Consider the following 25,818-nt stretch of genomic DNA (forward strand, 5'->3'; position numbering starts at 1 on the left):
GGCTAAAAAGCTGGTCGGCCGATTCAGCATCGAAAATGGTCCTAACAAAATTACCCTTCAAGGGTAATAGGCTCTTTGGGTCCAAGTTAGATGACTTGATAAAGGACGCCACAGGCGGTAAAAGTACGTCCTTACCACAAATACGACCGAGAAAGGAAAAGGCCCCATTAAAGAAAAAAACGTTCTTTCTGTCCTTTCGCCGTTTCACTGCCCACTCAGGCACAGGGCAGTGGCCCCAATCTAGGAGGACCCCGACGGACCCAGGGAAAGGTCCGACCTTCAAGTCAAGACAGGCATGGCGATCCCGACCAGAAACATCAAAGGCGTCGGGATTAAAAAATGCAGCATGAGTTCCCGCCCCCACCCAGTGTCACCCGGGTGGGGGGCAGACTCTCCCAATTTCGGGAGACATGGTGGAGTCGTGTGAACGACGTATGGGTGCGGGAGATCGTGGCCTCCGGGTACGCAATCGAGTTCGCGACTCTACCGCGAGATTCGTTTTGCAAGTCCAGGGTACCAGCCACCCCGGAAGGAATAGCAAATCTACAATTAGCAGTGGAGAACCTTCTGGCACAGGGGGTGGTGAAACCAGTGACAAGTGCGCAAGAGAAGCAAGGTTTCTATTCAAATCTCTTCCTAGTACCCAAGAAAAATGGCAGGGTCAGACCGGTACTGGATTTAAGGCGATTGAATCAGTTCGTCAAAACAAGGCATTTCCGGATGGAGTCGATCAAATCCGTGATAGCCTCCATGGAGCCGGGGGAATTTTTGTCCTCAGTAGACATCAAGGACGGATACCTCCATATTCCCATTCGGGAAGCACACCGAAGTTCCTTCGCTTCGAGACGCAAGGAAGACATTTCCAATTCACTGCACTACCGTTCGGCCTTTCAACTTCATCAAGGGTATTTACAAAAGTCCTGGCGGCAGTGATGGCACTCCTCCACTCAAGGGGTATAGCGGCCATACCATATCTGGACGATGTTTTAGTAAAAGCACCATCACGGGACAGCAATATCAGGAATCTACGCATCACGATGGAAACATTGGAAAAATTCGGCTGTATAATAAACCACGACAAATCATGCCTAGTACCAACACAACACCTAGAGTTTCTAGGCATGATATTTGACACCAGTCAACACCGCATTCTGCTACCTCAAACAAAGGTAGACAAACTACTACACGGTGTCCGGTCTCTGATGCAGAAGAGACCATTGACCATCAGGCACTGCATGAGTATTCTGGGCCAGATGGTAGCAGCCTTCGAGGCGGTACCCTTTGCCCAGTTCCGATCAAGGGTTTTTCAACACCTGATATTGGCCCGCTGGAACAGGTCCGTACTGACCCTGGAGCAACGAATCCGGGTAACTCCTCAGGTTCAGGACGCGCTGAAGTGGTGGCTGAAGCCCGGGAGGCTTCAGGTGGGACGGTCATTGGACCCAAAACGGTGGGTAGTAATGACTACAGACGCCAGACGCTCGGTCTGGGGTGGAACACTGGAGGGCCAGTCCATTCAGAGATTATGGTCTCAGAGAGAGACGGTCTTGCATATCAACATTCTGGAATTACGAGCCATATACGTGACTCTTCGGCACTTCGGGTCCAGCCTCAAAAGGAAGGATGTGCGTATTCAGATGGACAACACCACAGCCGTAGCCTACATCAATCACCAAGGGGGCACATGGAGCACGGCAGTAATGAACGAGGTAGCTCGTATACTGACGTGGGCAGAGAGTCACCTAAACTCGATATCAGCAGTCTACATCCCAGGCATAGACAATTGGGTGGCAGATTATCTAAGCCAGGAGACCGTGGATCCCGGCGAATGGGGATTACACCCAGAAGTATTCAGGATGATATGTCAGAAATGGGGCACTCCAGATGTGGACCTCATGGCGTCCAGAATGAATTACAAGATCCTTCCGTTTGTCGCCCGAGCACGGGATCCGCAGGCAGCAGCAACAGACGCTCTGACCATCCCGTGGGGGGGGATACAAGCTTCTGTACATATTTCCTCCGATTCCTCTCATACCAAGAATACTAGGAAAGATCAAACAGAAAGGACGACCAGCAATATTAATAGCGCCAGATTGGCCAAGAAGAAGCTGGTACACGAGCGTCATGGAAATGCTGATCGACACAGTGGCAACTGCCGGATCGAAGAGACCTGCCATCCCAAGGGCCTTTGCTACACCCGGATTCCAGGTCTCTACATTTAATGGCCTGGCCGTTGAGACCGAGGTGTTAAGGAGAATAGGCTTTTCTGAGACGGTGATTCGAACAATGATACAGGCCAGGAAACCGGCCTCATCGGTTATTTGTTACAGGGTCTGGAAACGTTTCTTTGGCTGGTGTGAAGAACGACACGTCCAGCCGATGCAATTTTCGTTGGCAAGATTCCTAGCATTCCTACAGTCGGGCCTCGAAGCAGGATTAAGGATAGGCTCGCTAAGGGGGCAGGTATCAGGACTGACGGTGCTATTTCAGAGACCAATCGCAAGCAGAATGGCTGTGCGAACGCTCCTACAGGGAGTCGCCCATACGACACCCCCGTTAAAACCACCGGTCCAAGCATGGGACCTTAACCTTGTATTGGAGGCTATGATGGACCAGCCGTTTGAACCGATGAGAGATTCCTATGCGGCTACTGACCTGGAAGGTAATATTCCTGGTCGCTATTACCTCTATTCGTAGGGTCTCGGAACTGGCAGCCCTGTCTATTCAGACCCCCTATATGACTTTCCATCAGGATAAAGTGGTGCTGAGGCCATCGCCAGAATTCCTGCCGAAAGTAGTCTCGGATTTCCACATCAATGAAGATATCGTCTTGCCTTCCTTTTGCCCGACACCAGTACACACGAAGGAAAAGACACTGCACCGCCTGGACTTGGTGAGAGCGTTGAAAATTTATGTAAAGAGATCCGTAAACCAGACGCACTTTGTAATTCTGGAGGGGGCCCAGAGGGGCTCGACAGCCTCAAAGGTGACCATATCTAAGTGGATAAGGTCCTTGATAACAGAGGCATATCACACCTCAGGACGCTCTCCACCATTTCGGGTTACGGCCCATTCCACACGGGCAGTAGGGGCCTCCTGGGTGGTCCGTCACGGGGCCTCGGCGCTTCAAGTATGTAAGGCAGCCACCTGGACCTCCTTACACACTTTTTTAAAGTTCTATAAGGTCCACATATCTGCATCATCGGACGCCGCCCTCGGCCAGAAGATTTTACAGGCGGCGGTCCATTGACCACACGATCAAACTTGTAAATAGCCCACCCAATGTGTTTTTTTCGGGACTGCTTGTGGAGGTCCCATGGTCTAGGCTGTGGCCCCCAATGATACGGATGAGAAACAGATATTTTTGGTATAACTTACCGTAAAATCTCTTTCTCGTCACGTTCATTGGGGGACACAACACCCACCCCTTATTTTTTTAAGAGCGGTTGCTGGAACTTTTTGTTCTTCGGTCATTTTTTGGCAGAAAATTATGCCAAAGCATTGTATTTTGGTATGTATAAAATATATTGTGTATAATCATACTCCCGCTGGCTGTTCCTACTGCTTGCAGACAGACTGATTAGCTGGGTGCCTGCAGGGGGAATATAGCCAGGGGGAGGAGCTAACACTTTCTGCTTAGTGTCACCTCCTAGTGGCAGTGGCTATATCCCATGGTCTAGGCTGTGTCCCCCAATGAACGTGACGAGAAAGAGATTTTTCTGACAGCTGCGCCTGTGCCACGGATCCAGACGGCTCCCATTGGCTTCAATGGGAGCTACCTGTGCGGGAAAACCGCATGGAACATGCTGCGGTTGTTTTTCTGCGCGTGCGATCCTTTGGGCGCGGGTCGCACGTGTGGGAGACCCGCAGGGATTTTGTAAATCCATGGACATGAGGCCTAAAGGAGTTTTCCAGATGTTTGTAAATATGACTTGATCCATGTATAAAGAAAGCATATACAACTTTCCAATATATTTTGTTTCAATTACTCAACAATTAAAGGATCTGTTTGCTGTCAGTGAATGGAAACAGTATTATTCGATGACCACACATGTGCGGTGCCACCCACTTCATTGTCAGTGGGACTGCCGGAGAACAAGTCTTCAGCTATTTCTGTCAGCACCACTGAAATGATTGGAGCATCAACTGTGTATGTGCGGCCATTGCTCAATTCAGTACAGCATCACTGTTGGTGGGAGAAGCATCCCTGCATTGACGACAAGAGGGGGACACTGGTCCCTCGTTTTTGGGATTGGTACAATCCCTTTCATGGGCTTCTTTAAGTGGTATACCCATCTGAGACTTTCAAGGCATATCCACAGGATGTTCTATGAAAGTCTTGAGAGGTGCAGATCCTAGGGTTCTGGCCTCCACTGCCTGGTTGAATGCAATAGTCAAGAATAGTCAGGATCTGTGGAAACAGAATAGTGACGCCCATATGACTTTATCTGTAAACCTCAACTACTTTTGACCACCGCATTCAGCCAGACCGGGGGTCAGGGCCATCTCTGGGACCTGCACTTATCATGCTTACAGGATGGGCCATGAAAGTCTGAGATGGGAATACCTCTTTAACCCCTTAATGACATGGCCTATTTTGGCGTTGAGGACCAAGCAATTTTTTTTTTTTTTTTTTTTTGGTATTTTTCCATCTCCATTTTTCAAAAGCCATAACTTTTTTATTTTTCCGTGGACGCGGCCGTATAAGGGCTTGTTTTTTGCGTGGCGATCTGTAGTTTTTATCGGTGCCACTTTTGGGTACATGGACTATATCGTAAAACTTTTATTATTTTTTTTATGATAACAGGGAGAGAAAACGCATCAATTCTGACATAGATTATTTTTTTCTTTTTCTTACAGCGTTAATCATGCAGCATAAATGACACACTAAATTTTTCTGCCGGTCGGTACGGTTACAACGATACCAAAATTAACATTTTTTTTTTTTACATTTTTCTTTTTTTTTACGTTTTTCTTTTCTTTTTTTACACTATTCGAGTCCCTCTGGGGGACTTGCAGCACTGCCCTCATGATCGCTGTCATAAGGCATGGCAGAGCTACTGCTCTGCCATGCCTTATCACTTATACAGCGATCATAGGCATAGGCAATACAGGACGCCAGTGTCTGGCGTCCTGTTGCCATGGTGACAGGCCGGGCTCTCGCGATGACATCGCGAGAGCCTGCCGGAGACACAAAGGGAGCGCGATCCCTCTGTGAACTCTTTCCCTGCCGCGATCTACTTAGATCGCAGCAGGGAAGGGGTTAACAGCGGGGGGCGCATCTCCGATGCCCCTCCGCTGTTGCAGCGGGACGCCGGCTGTGACTGACAGCCGGCTCCCGCTGCGGGATAGCGCAGGATCATATGTGATCTCGCGCTATCCCCAGGACGTACCGGTACGTCCTGTTGCGGGAAGTACCAGGCTCCCAGGACGTACCGGTACGTCCTGGAGCGGGAAGGGGTTAAAGGGGTTCTCTAACAAAAGAAAGCGAAAAAAATAGTAAAAACAAAAAAAGTTTGTACGCCAGATATTGCTGGACAAATGTTAGAATAGCGCCACCTGCTGTTTTTATTCTGGGCCCATCTCAGTGACTTTTCCACTTGCTCAGTCTTGCTTCTCTCTCTCTCTCCTCTGCTGGGTTTGTGGAGGGATCCCTGGTGTGGGGGTGGCTGCTTTTGAAGTTGCTGTGTCTTCTCTTTGCGAGTAAGATAGCGTTACTACAGGAAAACGAGACTGAGGAGGTGAGACCACCTTGGAACATTTACTGAAACTGACCAGATATAGAAAGGCTCTTCAACAGAAACAGCAGGTGGCATTATTATAACATTAGTCCTGAAATATCTAGGAATAAAAACAGCAGGTGGCGCTTTTCTAACATTAGTGCTGAAGTATCCAGAAATATAAACAACAGGTGGCGCTATTCTAACATTGTATTTTTTGGATACTCCAGCACTAATGTTAGAATAACGCCACCTGCTGTTTGTATTTCCGGATACTCCAGGACTAATGTTAGAATAGCGCCACCTGCTGTTTGTATTTCTAGATACTCCAGGACATAACAGCAGGTGGCGCTATTCTAACATTAGCCCTGGAATAAATTTTTAAACCTTTTTTAATAAGTAAATACAGAAAATATTTACAATAGTGCACTAGATTTAACTAGAAACAGTATTTTTCAAGGGACAGCCCTTTTAAAAAAAATGCCCCTTGTGTGTATGTGCATTTGTAATGGGGACGTTAGATAATAGTTTTTCCCTTGGACTAATGTGAATGCTTACAATCTCTGCAGATTATGTTGGTGCTATATAAGTAGCAGGTCATGCATATATATTGGTTTATTCTTTGAAGTGTGACCCATACCTGTTATCTTTCCATTTGTAGGGTGTTGTGGATCCTGTTTATTTCTATATCGGAATCATATTTGGCCTGCAAGGAATTTACATAAGTGCCTTGTTTGTGACCAGCTGGATAATGAGCGGTACCTGGCTGGCTGGGATGCTGACCGCTGCCTGGTTTATTATTAACAGGTGAGATCAATAATTAACATCTGCTTCCGTATATTACCATTATCTTCAAAGTTAGCAGCATTTACATGTTCTATCCATTTACTTCTCTAAAGGCTCCTTCACACTGGCTAAAAAATTGTGAGAATTTGTGCGTTGCGAGGCGCACAAATATGAAACCCATTCTTTTCAGTGGGTTCACTCACATTTCCGATGTTTTCCTGCATAGCCCTGCGTGATAGTATGCAGAAATCGCAGTATGTTCTTTCTTTTAGCGATATCGCCCATTGTCTTCAATGGGGCCGGTGGCAGCAGTGCCGGCCCCATTGAAGTCAATAGGAGAAGATCGCAAAACAGCCTGCGGGCCTGAAGGAATACCCCATAGCGAGGGGAGAGAGAGAGAGGTGCAGAGCTACAGGGGATCTCCTAGAGATCTTCCCATATTTGGAGAGATTGGGGGTGGGGTTTGAGCGCTTCCCCGATAGAGGGAGCGGAGCTAGAGGGGGTTCGCATAGTGATTTCTCTCTAGCCAAGAGAAGGGGCAGGGCTTGAGGGATCCACCCTCCCGCCACCGCTCGCGGGGAGCCCTCTAGCTCCGCCCCCCCATCTCTCGAAATATGGGAAGATCTCTAGGAGATCCCTTGTACCTCCGCCTCCCTCTCTCTCCTAGATATGGGTGATTCCTTCAGCCCTGCAGTGATGCGAGGCTGTTTCCATGTGAAAATGCCTCGCATCCAGGGGTTTTCAGAAGGATTGCGAGTGTAATTGCCAGTGTGCAGGTCCCCTAAGGGTCCTTTTAGATGAGCCGATTCTTTTTTCAACAAGCGAATGTCGTCATTGTTAGCTCGTTCGCTCTCATGCTGCCTGCTTAGACAGACAGATACATCTTTTGCTCGTTCAAATGAGAATCGTTCAGTCTTTCACATTCGCTGTATAAGTGGTGAGAGGGACTAAATGATTGCTATTTAAACCCAACGATAAGCAAACGAGCCCACAATCATTTTTATGCTTGTATACAATGAACGACAAATCAAAAGTAAAGATCGTCGTTCATCACTCAGTCATTGGCGCTTGTTTAGACCAAACTATTAGCGTTCACTTTCTCTCGTTTGAACTATATCGTTCCATCTAAAAGCACCCTAAGGGAACATTCCAAGGTGTTTTTCACTACACTATGGGATTCCTTCAGGGGTTCCATCACAGATGCCAAAAACAGCCTTGTGATTGAACCATCAAACGGGATCATTCCCCCTCAGTAGTGAAGCGGACACCACTTTGGTGTTTGTTTGACAAGAGTTCCATTTGTCTCTGTTTATATTTGGAGTATAGACTAGGCTACTGCATTATTGTATACTCCAAATATAATGGGAACAAACGGAACTCTTGTCAAATAGACACCAAGGGCATAAAAGTTTTAAAAGACTATAGGTGTTTCCTGGTATGATAGAATTGTGCCTGTAGGCGTAGCTTGCAGCTACTGGGCCTCAATGTAAAATATATACCAGGGACTCGCACACAAGGTTCCGTGCACAATACTAGTAACTTGCTATGTGGCAGACAAACTAAAGGCCCATTTACACGCAACAATTATTGCTCAAAAACCATAGTTTGATCGATAATCGTTGTGTGTAAATGCTCCCATCTTTCACTCTTCAGCTAAAGGATGATTTTTAGTGAGCTTAAAATTCATAGTTCAGCCAGAGAGAAGATAACACAGACAGCATGCTGTGTTTGCTGTCCATGGTGCTGTATTCTCCATGGGAGCTGCTGGTTACATTGTATTCAGCTTGCAGCCCCACAGCATAACAAAGGAGCTGAATGCAGAGAACAGACCACCTGCTGCATACAGGTCCTGGAACCTCATTTACATGCAAATGAAGGTGGTAAGCTGCTAATGGACATTGGTGTCCATTTAGCAGTTTATGCAAAACAATCACTTAAAACCTATCTTTTGTACGATTTATCTTTGCATGTAAATGGGCCTTAAGCTGTTGTTTTATAAGGCAATTATAATACCTTTACTGCTCTATGCATCTCCAACGTAATGGTGATATCCGGCGTTTGGACGTTTTCCACATGAAGTGTCTTCGGGCCAACCTTCATGTGAGCTGGGAGGATCGTGTGCCGAACGCTGAGATATTGCGTCAAACCGAGTTGGCTGGCTTGGAATGCATGCTTGTGCAGGGACAACTTGGATGGTGTGGACATGTGGTGCTGATGGACTCTTTAAGACTGCCTAAAGCTGTGTTGTATACGGGACTTTCCTGTGGAAAAAGGAGGTGAATACCTTAGATATAAGGATGACTTGAAGTGGCACCTTAAGTGCTGCGGCTTTTCACACACGGAGCTTGCTCAACGAAGGCCAGAATGGGGAAATGCTGTCAAAACGGCCACTAATGTCTTTGAACGTTCCCGCCTTAAGAACTTGATGCCAAACGCCAAATTCTAAAAACTTGCTCAAAGCCCTCCTATAATTACCCCCTACAATTCTATTGGACCACTATACTGTGCCACCTGTGACCGGATCTTTAAGACCAAGTTCGGTTCTGCATCACACATGCAAATGCAAGCCAGAAGCTAGGGTGACCCTGTCGACGGACACGTCATGAAGGACATCATCATCATTTCATCACGTTCTACGCCCTCCCCCAGCACCACTCCTTTCCCTTGAAGTCTGCACTGTCAATGATAACATAGTCTCTTAGCAGGCTGCGAATGTCATGTTGCAGTCACGTACCCTCCCACTTCATGACCAGGCATTTCCTGGAAAGTCATAGAACATACTTCACATACAGATGGTCCCCGACTTGCGAACAGGTTCCGTTCCAGGAACCTGTTCGGAAGTCGATTTGTTCGCAAGTCGAACAAATGCTTGTATGGAGCGGGATCGCGGGTGGATCCCGCTCCATACAACGTCGGGTGCAGGCTGTTCTTACAGCGGGCACCCGGCGGCAGCAGTTCCGACGAGCCGCGCCGCTCGTCGGAACTGTTAACACTTTAAATACCGCTCTGACAGCGGTATTTAAAGTGTTAACAGTTCTGACGAGCGGTGCGGCTCGTCGGAACTGCTGCCGCCGGGTGCCCGCTGTAAGAAACAGCCTGCACCCGATGTTCAGGGGGCCCGTACAGCGTCCCACGATGAGATCACGGGACGCTGTGTGGTTGGTAGGCAGCCGGGGACCTCCTGAAAGGCCCCAGGGCTGCCTATGCTGAGTGCCGATCAAGCGCACGGCTTGATAGGCGCTCTGCATAGACAGCCCTAGGGCCTTTCAGAAGGCCCCCGGCTGCCTAGCAGCCGCGATCTGACCGGACAGGCTTCTATCAGGCTTGATAGAAGCCTCTCCGGCCCCTGCACAGTATGATGTAATGCCATAGCATTACATCATACTGTGCTGTACAGATAGTTCGTATCTTGCGAAATTCGTAACTCGAATGTTCGCAAGTCGGGGACTATCTGTAGTTCATAAGGTGCCGCTTCCTGGATAGCCTCAACTGTATGGATCCCAGAAAAAGGTCATAGGCTGCTCCTGCGACCAGCTCATCTTTCAGAGCGCCCAACAGTGACTACCAGAAGAGGCGCAGCTGTCTTTCTAGAAGGGGAAAAGTTAGGCTGCTGTCACACGGGCATATTTGTGTGGGTTAAATTTACTCATGCATTATGCAGGGAAACAGAACCCATTGATTTCACTGGGTTCGTTCACATTTCCGTATTTTAGTCGCGCAAAAAAAAACCGCAGCAAGCTCTGCTTCTCTGCCCACCAAAGATCCCCATAGAAGTCCATGGGGGTGCGCAAATGCATGTGCAATACGCAAGGAAATGCTTCATTCCATTTTCCTTATGCAAAAAAAGCCCCGTTTAGTGCACAAAAAAGTTTCACAAATGCGCAGACGCTCGTGTGATGCCGGGCCTTAATGATACATATGCTGTGTCTTTATTACAGGACAGATACCACGCGGATGGAAGACTCCATTCCCCTAAGGGAGAACTGGGCTCTCCCCTACTTTGCTTGTCAAGTCGCGGCACTCACTGGGTTTTTAAGGAACAACCGTAATCTGTCTGCAGAGGTAAGTGGGCTAGATTTCTAGACATCACAATAAATGCTTGAGTCGCTGAGAGTTTCTGGAAAATTAGACGTCCCTCACATAGGGGTTTGCAGAAAACGCCTGTGTGAAAAAAAAATCAATACTCCTCTCACAGTTGCTGTTAGAGTCCCCGGCGCTGCTCTCTGGACCTTCGTGCAGGTTGCCGGGCACTTGTCAAGCCGGCAGAGGAACTTTTGCTAGTGATGGGGATTGGAAATCCTTACCTCCACAAAGAGATTGCTCTGATTGGCTGAGCGACAGCCCGCTCAGCCAATCGCAGCCAGTGATTGGCTGAGTGGGCTGTCACTCAGCCAATAAGAGCAATCTCTTGCTGGAGACGGGGATTTCCAATGACAAGTGTCTGGCAGTCTGCACAGAGGTCCAGAGAGAGGCTCCAGGGACCCCGACGGCACCTGCAAGAGGAGTATTGATTTTTTTCCCCTCATGTAGTGTAGCTAGGGCGTTTAGCGCTGTCAAAAACGCGGTACCAAGTTCTGCGTTTTTGGCAGCGGTGAAACCGCTGCCCATTCATTTCAATGGGCGACGCAGGGCTAAAAACGGGCAAAGATAGAACATGCATCGCTGTCAAAGCGCAGCGTTGAAGATTCTGCGTTTGACGCTTGTGTGAACAGCCCCATTGAAATGAATGGGAGCCTTGTACAGCGTTTAGCACAACGCTGAAAAAGCAACGCTAAACACTCTACAAATATGCCTGTGTGAGTGAGGCCTTACTCATCTTGTTTGTCCCCCATCTTTGCTGTCTGGTTTTGCAGCAATACCTTCCCTGCTGTCAAATCCCTGCGTATCTTTGTCACTTAACTTTTCTAAACACTTGAACTGCTAAATGACCTATTGTCTCTGAACTATCGTTACACCAACTTAAAGTGACCCTCTGGGCCTGGAGAAGCAAAAATGGCTGCACTGCCTCTTGGACTATCTGCAAGCATGCTGTGTAATTGTATGCATCAGTAGTCTAAAGCAGCGGTCCCCAACTCCAGTCCTCAGGGACCACCAACAGGTCATGTTTTCAGGATATCCTATGGCAAGAACAGCTGTGGCAATGTCTGAGGCTCCGGCAATAATTACATCACCTGTGCAACACTGAGGAAATCCTGAAAACATGACCTGTTGGCGGTCCCTGAGGACTGGAGTTGGGGAACACTGGTCTAAAGGTCCATTTACATGCAAAGATAATCTTTCAATTCGTTTTGAGCGATTGTTTTGCATAAACTGCTAATGGACACTAATGTCCTTTAGCAGCTTATCACCTTCATTTGCATGTAAATGTGCCTCTGAGAGCTACATGTAGAGAACAGCAGGTGGTCTGTTCTTTGCATTGAGCTCCTTTGTTCTGCCATTGGCTGTCGGCTAAATAACATGGACAGAAAACACAGCATGCTGTCTGGGTTATCTTCTCTCCAGCTGAACGATGGATTTTATGCTCACCTAAAAATTATCCTTCAGCTGAAGAGTGACAGATGGGAGCATTTACACACAACAATTATCACTCATACGATGGCTTTTGAGCGATAATCGTTGGGTGTAAATGGGCCTTAAGACGCAACATGCTGGTCTCACCGGCCAGCACTGCTCGTGTGAACTGCACTGGTTAATTACAGTAGGTGCAGTGTTATAGAATAATGATTTATACTGATACAGTGTACATCAGTCTTCATTCACACAAGCGTAGGCGTTTTTACGTTTGCTCGTACCCGAAGCGATCAAGTCCAGAGCTTACTTAGCATTTTCTTGTCCATTCACATGTGCGGGTGCGACTTACTAGCGAAAAAATACGTCACAGCCCGAAAAACCCTCGCTTGGCATAAATCCTCGAAATGCCTGAAAAGAGGCACCTGTAAGCTTTTCCCTGCATTGGACGCTGCTAAACTGCCGCCTCCTCCCTATTTTGTAGCTCCCATAGGAGTGTATGGGAGCCGCCAGCGTATATGGGTTGAAAGATAGAACCAAAACTATCTATTCCAGCCGGGTGTAAAAGTGCCTGCTGATTTCAGTCGCGTATGCGCTATTTTTTCTGGTGCAACGTTTTTACGTGCTGCAAATTCGCCCATGTGAACAAATACATTGGAATCCAATGCCTCAGTCACATTTTTCGGCCAGGCGTGAAAACGCGGCTACATAGCCACATAAAACCGTTTGTGTGAATAAAGTCCCAAGTAGTCAGAGAAGCTGATGTGGCCATCTTTGTTTCTCCAGATCGACAGGGTCGCTTTAATGCCTCCATACACATTAGTGTGTAGTTGTCTGAAATCCGCCAATAATGGCGGAGCAGTACGACTCTCTAATGTGTATGAAGGCGGCTCAACTGTCCCTTAGCAGTATATGTTCCTGATTTCTCTTTTTTTCTGGACATTAACCCTTTCCAATCCAATTTTGGATTCTAGTTTTCCTAAAAGGCTTTCTCTTTTTGCTGTTATACAACAGTGCTATCTGCTGGCTAAAGCCAGTGTGTGTGTGTGCTCCAGAGAGGCTCCGACAGCGGAGTGGCTGGCAATAGACGGTAAGAATACCATGCCGGACGTCTTCTGACATTGGAGCTGTACAAGCTTCAATCGGAATGTAGGAAGACATCAGGCAGTAGATTGGAAAGGGTTAAATTTCAATGTCCAATCTTTTTGGTCCCCTGAAGATAAGCTGCTGTCTTAAGGCCCTTTTACACGGGACGACTTATCGCACATAGATCATCCCAGTGATAATTGTTTTTGTGCTTTTACTAGGAACAATTATCGCTAGTGAATGTAAGCGGGTGGGGCCGGGATTCGTTCTGGACCACCTGCCTCCATTCACAGTAAGCAGGCAGTCATTCATAAGTGAAAAGTGTCTGTTTTACATGGGCTGATCCGCCATTCAGTTTTCTGCATGCTGAAACTGAACAATGAAAAAGAAGTGAATGAATTTTCATTCGTCGTTCAGTCGGGGCGTGCCTTTACACTGACTGATCGTTTAGATTCTCACTGGATGCAGCAATCTAAACGATTTATCGGCCGTTGATAAAGGGCTCTTATCCCCCTAAACACAAGTATCTTCAAAGGATTGAAATAGTTGGTTGAAATTGTCCATTTTGATCGACTTTAGACTGTGTACGGGGACCTTAAAGTCATTAAGTGATCTGTGTCTTGTCTTTTCAGAGGATCTGCTACCTGTTCATGTGTGCATCCACCTATACCTTCATCATGATGTGGGAGTACAGCCATTACCTGCTTTTTATACAGGCCTTATCCTTATGTCTGCTTGATGGGCTCTCTCTCGTCAAGAAGGAAAAGGTAATTTCTATTATATGTACATTTGTGACTAAAGGCCCGTTTACACGCAACGATTATCGCTCAAAATTCGTTCAAACGAACGAATTTCACCAATAATCATTACAGGAAACGCTCGGCCATCGTGCACTATTCGTTCACTTATCGATGAGTTTCAGCCTGCATAAAAATAGTCGTTAGTTTGTTCACTTGTCGTTAGGTTTAAATGGCATTCAAACGACTTAAGGGGAGGGGTGATTGTCCAGCTAAACATGATAACTAACTCATGCGGCAGTAGACAATGACTTTTTTTCTTCACACGAATTAAAAACTTTCCAGCCAGAGATTCTTCGCATAAACACACGTCCACCTGAGCAAGCAACATATACAGTGTTTACTTAGATAATGATGGAAATGGCGAAGATTTCAAACTATTATCTTTACGTGTAAACGCTCAGCATTTGAAAGCAAAAAGTCATTATTTCATTCATTCAAATGACAATCGTTGCATCAAAATGGGGCTTAAGTGTTGTTAAACAGCTAAAATAATACTGACTTAAGTACACATAATTGAGGGCCCATCCACACTTACCTTTGCAGCATCCATTTAACGTACAGACATCTGTGTGTCCGGGCTTGAATGAAAGTCTTCAGACCTGAAGTCTGAACATCATGAATAAATTTCATGTCCAGAGACCCACAGTCAGGCCAGGACACACTTTATGTTAAATGGAAGCTGCAGAAGTAAGTGTGGACGGGCCTTAAGTCTTCATTAAAGAGATTCTGTCAGAGACTCGTCTCATATTAGGGGCTGTGGCAAATCCAAACAGCTGCTGTATGCGATATCCCAAACTCCAATTCAGGGAACAGAATGAGCTACTGTTGACACAAATGGCTGGGCTGTTTCCCGGACTTTGACCATAAGATTCCTAGCAGTATATCAACTTATAAGGGCGGCACCACATGCATGTAATACAGTACATACCCTGCTCTTGAGCCGCCTGAGAGGACGGGGCACTCGCAAACACTGACTTGTCTTTATAAGAGTTGCATTGGGGTCTGTCACCACGATTTTATTTATTTTTTTGAAAAAAAAGGCATGAACTAAATGCTTAAAGGGGTTGTCCCGCGTCGAAACGGGTTTTTTTTTTTTTCCAATAGCCCCCCCGTTCGGCGCGAGACAAACCCGATGCAGGGGTTTAAAAAAAAAACCGGATAGTACTTACCCGAATCCCCGCGCTCCGGTGACTTCTTACTTACCTTGCGAAGATGGCCGCCGGGATCTTCACCCACGGTGGACCGCAGGTCTTCTCTCATGGTGCACCGTGGGCTCTGTGCGTTCCATTGCCGATTCCAGCCTCCTGATTGGCTGGAATCGGCACATGTGATGGGGCGGAGCTACGAGGAGCAACTCTCCAGCACGAGCGGCCCCATTCAGAAGGGAGAAGACCGGACTGCGCAAGCGCGTCTAATCGGGAGATTAGACGCTGAAATTAGACGGCACCATGGAGACGGGGACGCTAGCAACGGAACAGGTAAGTTAATAACTTCTGTATGGCTCATATTTAATGCACAATGTACATTACAAAGTGCATTAATATGGCCATACAGAAGTGTATACCCCCACTTGCTTTCGCGGGACAACCCCTTTAATGTTTCCTTAATGTAATGTAATCTGATAAGTTTGTGGCAGAATTTTTAGTTTTGTTCTTTGCTTTGCAGGTGCACGAAGTGCAAAAAATGTACTTATTCTCTGTGTTTTTGGGATATTTACTTCAGTTTGAAAATTCAGCATTGCTGACATCTCCTCTGTTAAGCCTTGTAATAGGTTCTATGATTGCCAAAAGCCTCCAGGTAAACTAATAACAATTTCTACACTCTTATCTACACTATATCTTTTAAAATCCATCATCGCCTGTTAGGCTTCCTTATCTGAGGGCATGACTTGGTAGTGACAGTCACGCTGATTACAGTGACATGTCTGCTGTGTGGATCTGTGCAGTAGTTTTTGAGAAACTTGCATTTTTTCAGTGGTGGCACATGCAGAGAGGACTACTGAAAGTAGTCCTCAATATTCATGAGCTGCAGGCTTACACCTACCCTGCCTTCCAGACAATGATTGACAGCTGTCTGACTATTACTGTGCATAGAGAGACAGCTGCCAATCATTGGCTGGAGGGAGGGGTGGTTGTGGCTGGCTGCAGCTCATGAATATATAGCACTAGTTCTGTATCTGGCTGTTACTAATAAAATACAAGTTTCTCCAAAACTACTGCACAGATCCATACAGCAGACATATCCTTGCAATCAGTGTGACAGGCGCTACCGTATGGTGCTCTCAGTGAGGGCTACAAAAAAAATGGTCTCTAAAAGGCTATTTTCACACACTCCCCATTGGTCATGCGCAGTACAGTTTTGTTTTTTTCATTGTTTGTATTTCCCACGCCGTCACTAAGCAATGACCCGTGTACCTGCACCCCATACTCTATGTTAATGGAGGAGGTCGTCCGCGCGGAGTCCACAGCAAAATAGAGCATGCTGCGATTTTTCTTCTACTAGCGGAATGCGCAATTCATATTTGTGAGTGTAAAGGAAAAAGCGAAAATTCAGGTCTTTTAATGACTGCATTTCGCCGCAAATCCTCCACGCAGGCGGCGATCGCGGATTTCACAATTAGAAGCCATTCGAGTAAGATCCTCCTCACTGTGTTCGCTCTTATGAGCCCATGAGTTTAGTTTTTGTGCTCATTGGAAAGGACACGTTCCCATTAAATGGAGCAGAGGCACAGTCCATGGATGAGAGTGATGTTTTTTTGGAGACCTTTTTACTAAATGTACGGCATAATAATGTATATTGTATCATAGTAATAATGCTTGATATCATATCTTCCGCATCAGCCATTGATGTTAACTACGTAGGCAGTATCTCTATTACACACTTTACAATATAAAATGATGGTTGCGGCTGCCTGCTTTGTACTTTTAGTGTACTGGCACAACAAGACGCAGGAATGCAGATGGCAACCATTCGGGTGCACTGCGGCGGCGCTGCTCGGGTGCTTCACTCTATGGCGCCTACAAAAATAAAGGCCCCGTCTTACTGGCTGCGGCGGCTTTTTTTCGGGTTCCTACGGACACCGGGAAGCCCAAGGACATAGTGAGCAGTGGAGCTGCCCATGGTGGCTCATCCGGTGCTCGCTGCCGACCGATCCAGACACCCTGGGTCCCAGCTTTTCGGGCCTACCAGCGGAGGCGGAGCGATGCTTTCTTGAGTGTCTGCGGCTGCCGTGGAGTCTCGTGGGCTGATGGCAGCGCTGATCAGGCCGGCTCTCCTGGCCGGACGAGCTGCAACTTTAGGCCTCGATTTCGGGCCAAGCTAGGCTGCGCCCACGTGACGGGAGCACAGGAACTTTGAGAGGAGGGCCATTCACATCTCGCATTGACTTCACCAGCCTAAGGATCTTGGGCCCCTCTCCCCCTTCTTGCTCACATCGCCATCTAGCTCCACACGGCTGTGTGTTCCAGAGCGGTTTGCTACTGCTGCATGGGAGAAGTTTTCTGCATCAGGGATCCAGAATCTCCAGCTGTGATCTGTCTGCCATGTAGGACTGGGTAAGCTCTGCCTGAGGCAAACTGCGCTGTACTCCCCTGCAGTGACCTGTGCAGCATACAATTCAGTGATACTTTTACACAGTACTTTTTTGGCGCCATGTCCGACCCTAGACAGGAAGGTTCCGGACAGTCTGCAGCCAGAGCCACTTTTTACGTCTGTGATCACTGTAACACTAAATTCACATGAGACCAGTCTGAACCCCGCTGTGCGGACTGCCTCCCATTACGGCAGGTGCCCATAGTACCCACTGTGGATTTCCCTCCTGTTTTCGTTGGACAGTTAGTCACTGCCTTGCCACTGCGGTCTCTGACCTGGCTAGAATCTCAACAGCCATTTTACACCGTCTGGATTGCAATCACAACCACCTGCCTTCTTATGGTTCGGATGGAAATGATTTGATCTTACGGGAGGCCACGCAAGAGGGGTAGATCTTCTCAGTCCCAGGAGTTGTCTCATGGCAAACCATGCAGGAGAATTAGATATTGTCATTCCCCTCGTTTGTCCGTCTCTCAGCCTTCTACCTCCCAGACAAATAGGCCATCAGCCCCGGCGTCTGGGGGCAGCAGTCAGTCGGTGGCGGAACTCTCTCACTTTTCCTTAGATATAGATGAGGACCAAGCTTCAAAGTTATCTACCCTAGTGAACAGTTTGGTTGTAGCAGTGGAGGATACCTTTCACGTTACAGAACAGCCTTCGGCGGGTCCCGCTGCAGCCGTGTCTTTTAGACGCCACAGGCAGCGTCCTGAGTTATTCCGGCCTCATGCGCAATTTGAGGGCATCCTGGCGAAGGAGTGGAAGATTCGTTGCAAGCGTTTCAAGGGGCCCGGCAAGGCCTGGAACATTCTGTACCCTTTTCCGGAAGACTTGGTAAAAAATTGGTCTTCAGCTGTGGTAGATCCCCCCCCCCCCGGTGTTTCGCTTGGCCAAGCACACCACCCTACCCATGGCTGATACTGCATTGCTTTCTGACCCACAAGACAGGAAGATAGACTCTCTGCCTAGGACTACCTTTGAGGCAGCAGGAGCTGCTCTGCTCACCCTTTTTGCCTCTACCTAGGTCAGTAAGCCCACTGTGGCGTGGGCCAAACTGTTATTCCAGGGGATCCTCTCGGACGCCCTGCCTGAGACAACATCGTTCAAGCAGGGAAGTTCATATGCGAAGCTTCCCTAGATTCAATAAAATGTCTGGCTCGGGCATCGGCAGCATTTGTGGCTTCTCGCCATGCGCTCTAGCTTAAGACCTGAGACACGGATGCGGCTTCTAAGAATATGCCAGGCTATGTCACAGCAAGGCATTTTCGCCTTGAGTTTCTGAGATCGGTCATCGCATCCATGGAGCCAGGGGAGTTCCTTTCCTTGATCGATATAAAGGACGCTTATCTCCACATTCCCATACATGGGACACATCAGAGGTTCTTCCGCTTCGAGGTACAGAGGAACCATTATCAGTTTGCATCTCTGCCTTTTGAGTTGGTCATGGCACCCCGTGTGTTTACAAAGGTCCGTTCAACAGTGATGGCTCTCCTTCCTGCCAGAGGCATTGTCGCCATCCCGTACCTGGACAATATACTCATAAAAGGCCCGTCTCGGGCAGGCAAACTGGAGAGCCTTCAGCAGGCGCTACAAACTTTGACGAGGTTTGGTTGGATCATCAACCACTCAGTCATGCCTGACTCCAGTGCAGAGACTGGAATTCGATTCTTTTTTTTTTTTTCCCCTCTCCCAAATCACAATGAACTCGCAGTGAACATCGTAATTTTAAAGGCGCAATATTGGTCTGATATTCTTGGATAGATATTGCTCTCATCCGTGTAAATGCACCCTTACTGAACCTTCCTCTGCACAATTACAAGTGGAAACAAAAAAGCCGCCTTCTTTATGAAGATTTAATTTGCTTTCTTCTTTTCCCCAGATCAGCGTGAAGAAGGGAACATTCAGAGCAAAAGTGATGAAGATAATGTACTTCTATTTGGCGTTTACAATTGCGGTATCATTGCATCTTTTAATAAGAGTAAGTGGAATTAAAGGGGTTGTCTAGGAAAAGGGGCCGGCTTTCTGAACACAAGCCGTGCCACGCCTGTCCATAAGCCGTGGCTGGAATAGCAGTTCTGTCCCATTCCCTTGAATGCGGATGAACTGCATCATTAGCCGCAGCCCCTGGATGGGTGTGGTGGCGGTACTGGAGAAAAATGGTGTTTTTGGATGAAGTACAAGCCTCGGGTAGTCTGGATGGCTTGCAATGAACTTTACAGAGAGACTTCCAGTGTTGTGTGGTATCTTAAGCATCCAGACAGCCTACTTTCTTGACCATTGTCACTTTTAGGCTTCTGACCGTAAATGGCGCCTGCAATATTATTAAAGGTACTTTTTAAAGTTATGCTTTTATGGTCACCAATGGCCAAAAAGAGTGCAGTGTTTGTCCGCCACTAAGCAGAGCTACACTCGTCACATAGTATTTTAATGGATTGCGTATGTGTGTGTATGTAATATATACACCGTGTTTTCCCGAAAATAAGACCCTGTCCTATATTAAATTTTGCCCCAAAAGAGGTGCAGGGTCTTATTTTCAGGGGATGCCTTATCATACTTACCCAGCAGGCGTCGTCTGGGGCCTTCCCGTTGGTCTCCGGTGCTCTTATATTAGTCCTCAGCTGCCGACAGAAGATAGCTTCCTGGTAATGGGGTTTGTAAACCCCGCCTCCAGGAAGTGATCGATCTATCTATCTATCGCCCTCTGTAATCCTATACAAATCCACCCTTACTTTTCAGACCTTGGTTCCTCACAAAGAAAACTATCAAATCCTTAAGTCTCTTGAAGTAAAATTTGGACTGAATATTACCAAGTAAGTTGGCTGTAATGGACCTGTTCTTGCATTGCATTTGTTTTAGTTTATGCGTGTTTTTTATTGTTTTACCCATCTGCTTTTCCAATGCAGGAACTTCACGGTGAACTGGCTGCTGTGCCAGGAATCGTTCCAGCCACCATCTCAGGACTACCTTATACGGCTCACACAGTCTTCACTTCTGCCTTTTTATATCCTGGTGTTAATCATTTGCCTATTCTCCATATCCCAGGGAATATTTAAAAGGTTTTGGTATGTAGTTTATCTTTTATAATACAGCCCCACAATATTAAAGGGGTTGACTAGCCCTGACAACCCCTGTCCATATTCTTAATGGGACTTCATGGAGGGTGGGTCTCCTGTTCAAGTTCCTCCCATCTATAAACCAGAACGTAGAGCCAGTCTGTACAATTTCACCACAGCTTACAGTGATGTTGCCTAAGGCTGGGTTGGGAGACGTTGGGCAGATTTAACCACCAAGACCCATGGTTGGGCTTGACACTGCTCTCGGGGCACATGCAACGTAATTTGCACTACACATTAAACTTCTTTCCTCTACAGTCGATGAGATATGAACTTGAAAAACATATGTGCCCGCAGATCTGTAAAGCCTGGTTTAGACACAACGATTATTACTCAAAAGACATCGCTTGTTTTTTTGTATCCAGCTGTACTCTGCTCGGAGTGCCCAGCTGTTATACAGCTGAGCGCTCCAAGCTGGGGAGCAGAAGACAAGTGGGGCCGCTTGTCTTCTGCATCCCACTGTTCTCTGCTCGGAGCTCCCGGCTGTTATATAGCTGAGCGCTCCGAGCAGAGTATGCCGAAGACAAGCGGGGCCGCTGTGTTCTTCATAACCCGCCTGTGTTCAGGGAGCGGGATACAGCTGAAACAATAGTATCAGATGTATCCCGCTGTGAATTCCTGATAAGGCTGATCGTTCTCTTTCAGCAGGATGAAAGAAAACCATCAGCAATTCCGTAATGAAAACTGCACAATGTCAGTGCAGTTAGACCCAACGAATATCGCTCAAAGACTGCTTTGAGCGATTTTTGAGCGAAAATCGTGGTGTCTAAATCGGCCCTTAGTGCCCAAGCACTGCAAGTCTTTGGTAGGCATATTTTGCCTCATAGATTCTTTTCAATGCTATATTCACATTCTCTGTTTTTGTTGCGGTTTGACGTAGTTTTGTGGGAAAACCTACATTGTATTGCCATGGATTTGCGAAAATCGTGACAAAAAATGCACAGTGAATAAAGTCGTAATAAAACATAGACTTCAGTTTGCCCTTTATTCATAAACTTAGGGTAAATTTCTTTCCCCATTAATTACGGCTTTCTACACCACCTTTACCAGAATGCCCCGGTCAGAATGTGAAAATGTTTTTTGGGTTTCTTTTTGGTATTTCATGCTTTTATTTCTTGACACAAATAATAATGTTTGTTTTTTTTCCTTTTATATAGGGGTCAGCCGGTCCATTGTAATGCTACTCCTGAGGAAGGACAAGTTGGAGAAAAACCAGAGGTCATCTATCATGTCATCCAAAGTCTTCTGCTTGGTTTCCTGGCCATGAGCTTTGAGGGGTGAGAACTCTCTTTTGGTTACTTAATAAAACTGACTTTTAAAAAGTCCTGAAGCAAAACAAAAATATTCCTCTGTCTGTATACGGCCTTTGTTTGTTAAGGGGGTTGTCAGAAACGAAACTTCTTTCTAAAAAAGGGTCCCTTATGTGAAAACCATAATAAAGAGTTTATACTCGCTTCTCCTGGCTCCCTGTAAATAAGGGAGATGGAATAATACCTCCACAGCGCCACCTATTGGAAGGCAGCATTCCAAAGTCAGACTCTTAAAGGGGTTGACCCGCGCCGAAACGGGGTTTTTTTTTTTCAACAGCCCCCCCGTTCGGCGCGAGACAACCCCGATGCAGGGGTTAAACAAGAACACCGGAAAGCGCTTACCTGAATCCCCGCGCTCCGGTGACTTCTTACTTACCTGCTGAAGATGGCCGCCGGGATCTTCTCCCTCGGTGGACCGCAGGGCTTCTGTGCGGTCCATTGCCGATTCCAGCCTCCTGATTGGCTGGAATCGGCACGTGACGGGGCGGAGCTACACGGAGCCCCATTGAGAAAAGAAGAAGACCCGGACTGCGCAAGCGCGTCTAATTTGGCGATTAGACGCTGAAAATTAGACGGCTGCATGGAAACGAGGACGCTAGCAACGGAACAGGTAAGTGAAAAATTTCTGATAACTTCTGTATGGCTCATAATTAATGCACAATGTACATTACAAAGTGCATTAATATGGCCATACAGAAGTGTATAGACCCACTTTGTTTCGCGGGACAACCCCTTTAATACAAGCCGTGTAACAATGACTGGGAATCAAAAGCAAAGCCAGACTCCATGTGCAGACAGCTGTTTCAGGGTATTTGCACTTCATCAGTGTGCAGTAGGAGTCTGGCCTTGCCATGTGCAGACAGCTGTTTCAGGGTATTTGCACTTCATCAGTGTGCAGTAGGAGTCTGGCTTTGCTAGTAAGAGGCCTGGGAAGCGGGTCAGAAACGCTATCTTTTCTCCTTAGGGAGAGCAGTCAGAGGGTGAGTGAGGAAACTCAAAAGGCCATTCATGCTCTTCTGGGTAATATGCAAATAAGGGAGATGACATAATACCCCCACAGTGCCACCTATTGGAAGGCAGCATTCCTTTAAGCCAAAGTTAGCCGTACCTTTTCTAATTTTTCGGTGGACATGACCATAAAAGGGCTTGTTTTTTCCGTGGTGAACCGTAATTTTTATTGGTACATAAAATGTATTGTAAAACTTTTATTACTTTTTTTGTGGAGGGCAGGGAGAAAAAAAGCATCAATTCTGCCAATTTTTTTTTCATTGTTAATCATGCAGCATAAATGACATGACAAATTTTTTTTCTACGGGTCAATACGATTATGACAATATCCAATTTTTTTTAATTATAGTTTTTATTGGTATCATTTTGGGGTATTAACAGCTTTATGATCTCTTTTCTTCTTTTTTTTTCTGGCAGTTTTTTTTAGGGTTTTTTAAGGTTTTTGTCGTGCAGGATAAATAGTGTTTGATTTATTGAATGAGTTGTTATGGATACGATGATACTAAATAAGTGGGATCTACCGTATTTTTTTAATGTGTTATATTTTTTTACATTTTTCTGTTTCTGTGGGGGACTTGAACAAGTAAAGCCCTAATCGCTACTCCTGTACTGCAATGCATTATTCCTCACAATAGCAATCACAGGCCATGGCAGGCCCGCACACTAATGTCTGGCTTTTGGGTACCATGGCAAACTAGCGGCCCTCCCCAATTGTATAGCGGAGGGCCAATTACGGTGTTAACCCCTTGCATGCTGCAGTCAATCTACATTGATCGCGGCATGTAAGGGGTTAACAGCGGGGATCGATGCCCTCGCCGGCTCCTACTGCAGGATAGCACTGGCTCACTTCTGAGCCTGTGCCATCCGTAGGACGTACGTTTACATCCTGTTGCGTGAATTACCCCCCCCCTGCCAGCTCGTAAACGTACGTCCTGTGGCATTAAGGGGTTAAGAAGCATATTCCCCAAATATCACTGAATTGCTCGTCTAAGTCCTTGAATTTTTCATTGCTGTATCTGCTAGGAAAGCCAAAGAATATCCAAAAACTCCAGAATGGCAATACTGCTCCGATATCAACTAAATGTTCCAACAAATGGGATTGACCTGTTGTCCATCTGTTTCAGAATGAAGTACCTGTGGACGCCTTACGTCTGCGTTCTCGCTGCCTTCGGTGTTTGTTCTCCGGAACTTTGGTTAACACTTTTCAAGTGGATTCGTCTGAAAACTGTACATCCAGTTGTGCTGGTAAGTATGCAGCGTTACCCATAGCATGTAGAGGTATTGCCAGAGGCACCATGGTATTTAGCTGGTTCCCAAAGTGAACATATTCTGTGTAGTGTCCCACGCAATGTAATCCATTCAGGCCTGATCACATCGGGATCAGATATACTGAAGCAAAAATTCATACTACCGCTTTTCACCGATAATAAGCCCTACTCAGGTTTTCGGGGAAGGCTTGAAATATAAGCACTCCCCCAAAAATAAGCCCTAGCTAACCTACATGGAAAAAAACACGTCAATACTCACCTGGTCCGCGGCGTGAATGACATCACTGAATGGCTGTGATGGGCTCATCTATCGCCATCTGTTATTGGCTGGCGCTCGATCCAATCACAGCACTCACTTTGCTGGAGCCCTGTTTACCAGAAAGAAACTGATATGTCAACACGGAGGAACTGCAACTTGCCGCAGAGTCAACGAAAACCAGCCGCGGACCAGGTGAGTATCAACCCCCACCCTGAAAATAAGACACTCTGCCTCTTTAGGGGCAAAAATTAATATGACAGTGTCTTATTTTCAGGGAAACACGGTAGCTGTTAATTACCCCCTAAAAGTCACATTAAAATATGAAACACACACCTGAAAATGTCACAGGGATGACTTTTAGTTCTTATAGGAACCAATTTCAGCTACATGTAAAGTATTCAGTAACTTTTAATAATTTTTTTGCTGTTCGAAAATGGGAAAAAAGCATTTTCAGCATTGTTTTTTGGGATTTACCATGTGGTATAAATATTATGTTAACTTTATTTTGCAGGTCATTACAATTCTGACAACACCAAATGTGCATAGTTTTTATGTTTTGCCATTTTTACTGCAGTGTAACTAGTTCTTGTTTTTACACGTGGCGCCACATTTCAGGAACGCAGCATTTTTATTTTTACAGTGACAGCTGTAGGCGGGCTTTTTTTGCAGGATGACTTTTATTGGTACCATATTGAGGCTTATGTGTTTCTTTGATTACTCTTTATTCCTGTTTTGGGGAAGTGAGCTAACCAGAAAAAGGGTATTTTAAAAAATCTGAATCTAGATAAATAATGTAATATTGTAGTATATAGCATGGGTTGTGACAATACTTAATTGTAGTTTTTTTTTTGGGGGGGGGGGGTTTCAAATATTTTTCTTCTGAAAAATGTTTAGATGTCGCAGTTAGCATAGTTAAATAGTCTAGAGGAGTGATTAAATAAGCAATTACTCATCTTCTCACTCACTTTTCTAGGAAAAAGACCCCGTATGTGACAATCGGAGAGCAAATATATTCTCTGATTTATAAGGCGGGTGATTACAGAGAGGAGAATCGCAGATCTTCTCTGTTGCCTGTTTATTTGCTCTCCATCCCCCTTCCTGTTCCCCGCTCTGAAATGACAGCTGTAAATTCAGTATTCCCATTCCCACTTCAAACGGCTGTAGCTCTACTTCTACCAGTGCCATTGACAAGCTTCTGGGCTTTAAAATAACACTTAATACACACCTGTAGTTCTCATAGTCTAATAGAAGCAGAGCTACAACTTGTACAAGCTCTGTTCGTCCAAAACCGTAATGTCCTTTACCTGTAGAACAAACAGAGCTCATCCTAAACTGTAGAGCGGTTAAAGCGACCCTTGAATCCCAGAGAAAC

The 25,818-nt window shown here is 46.3% G+C and overlaps 1 protein-coding gene across 1 annotated transcript in view; it reads left to right on the forward strand.

The window, feature by feature from the left end:
• DPY19L4 (dpy-19 like 4) overlaps positions 1-25,818 on the forward strand; it is a 55,080-nt gene that overhangs the window by 14,855 nt on the left and 14,407 nt on the right. The window contains exons 7-15 of the mRNA XM_066578346.1: positions 6,382-6,527; positions 10,445-10,568; positions 13,733-13,867; positions 15,566-15,697; positions 19,368-19,466; positions 20,225-20,298; positions 20,392-20,550; positions 21,759-21,878; positions 24,044-24,164. Of these exons, the coding sequence (XP_066434443.1) occupies positions 6,382-6,527; positions 10,445-10,568; positions 13,733-13,867; positions 15,566-15,697; positions 19,368-19,466; positions 20,225-20,298; positions 20,392-20,550; positions 21,759-21,878; positions 24,044-24,164 (1,110 nt within the window). The remainder of the gene's footprint in view (positions 1-6,381; positions 6,528-10,444; positions 10,569-13,732; positions 13,868-15,565; positions 15,698-19,367; positions 19,467-20,224; positions 20,299-20,391; positions 20,551-21,758; positions 21,879-24,043; positions 24,165-25,818) is intronic.

This window comes from Eleutherodactylus coqui, chromosome 9 (genome assembly GCF_035609145.1).
Source record: "Eleutherodactylus coqui strain aEleCoq1 chromosome 9, aEleCoq1.hap1, whole genome shotgun sequence".
Classification (NCBI taxonomy): domain Eukaryota; kingdom Metazoa; phylum Chordata; class Amphibia; order Anura; family Eleutherodactylidae; genus Eleutherodactylus; species Eleutherodactylus coqui.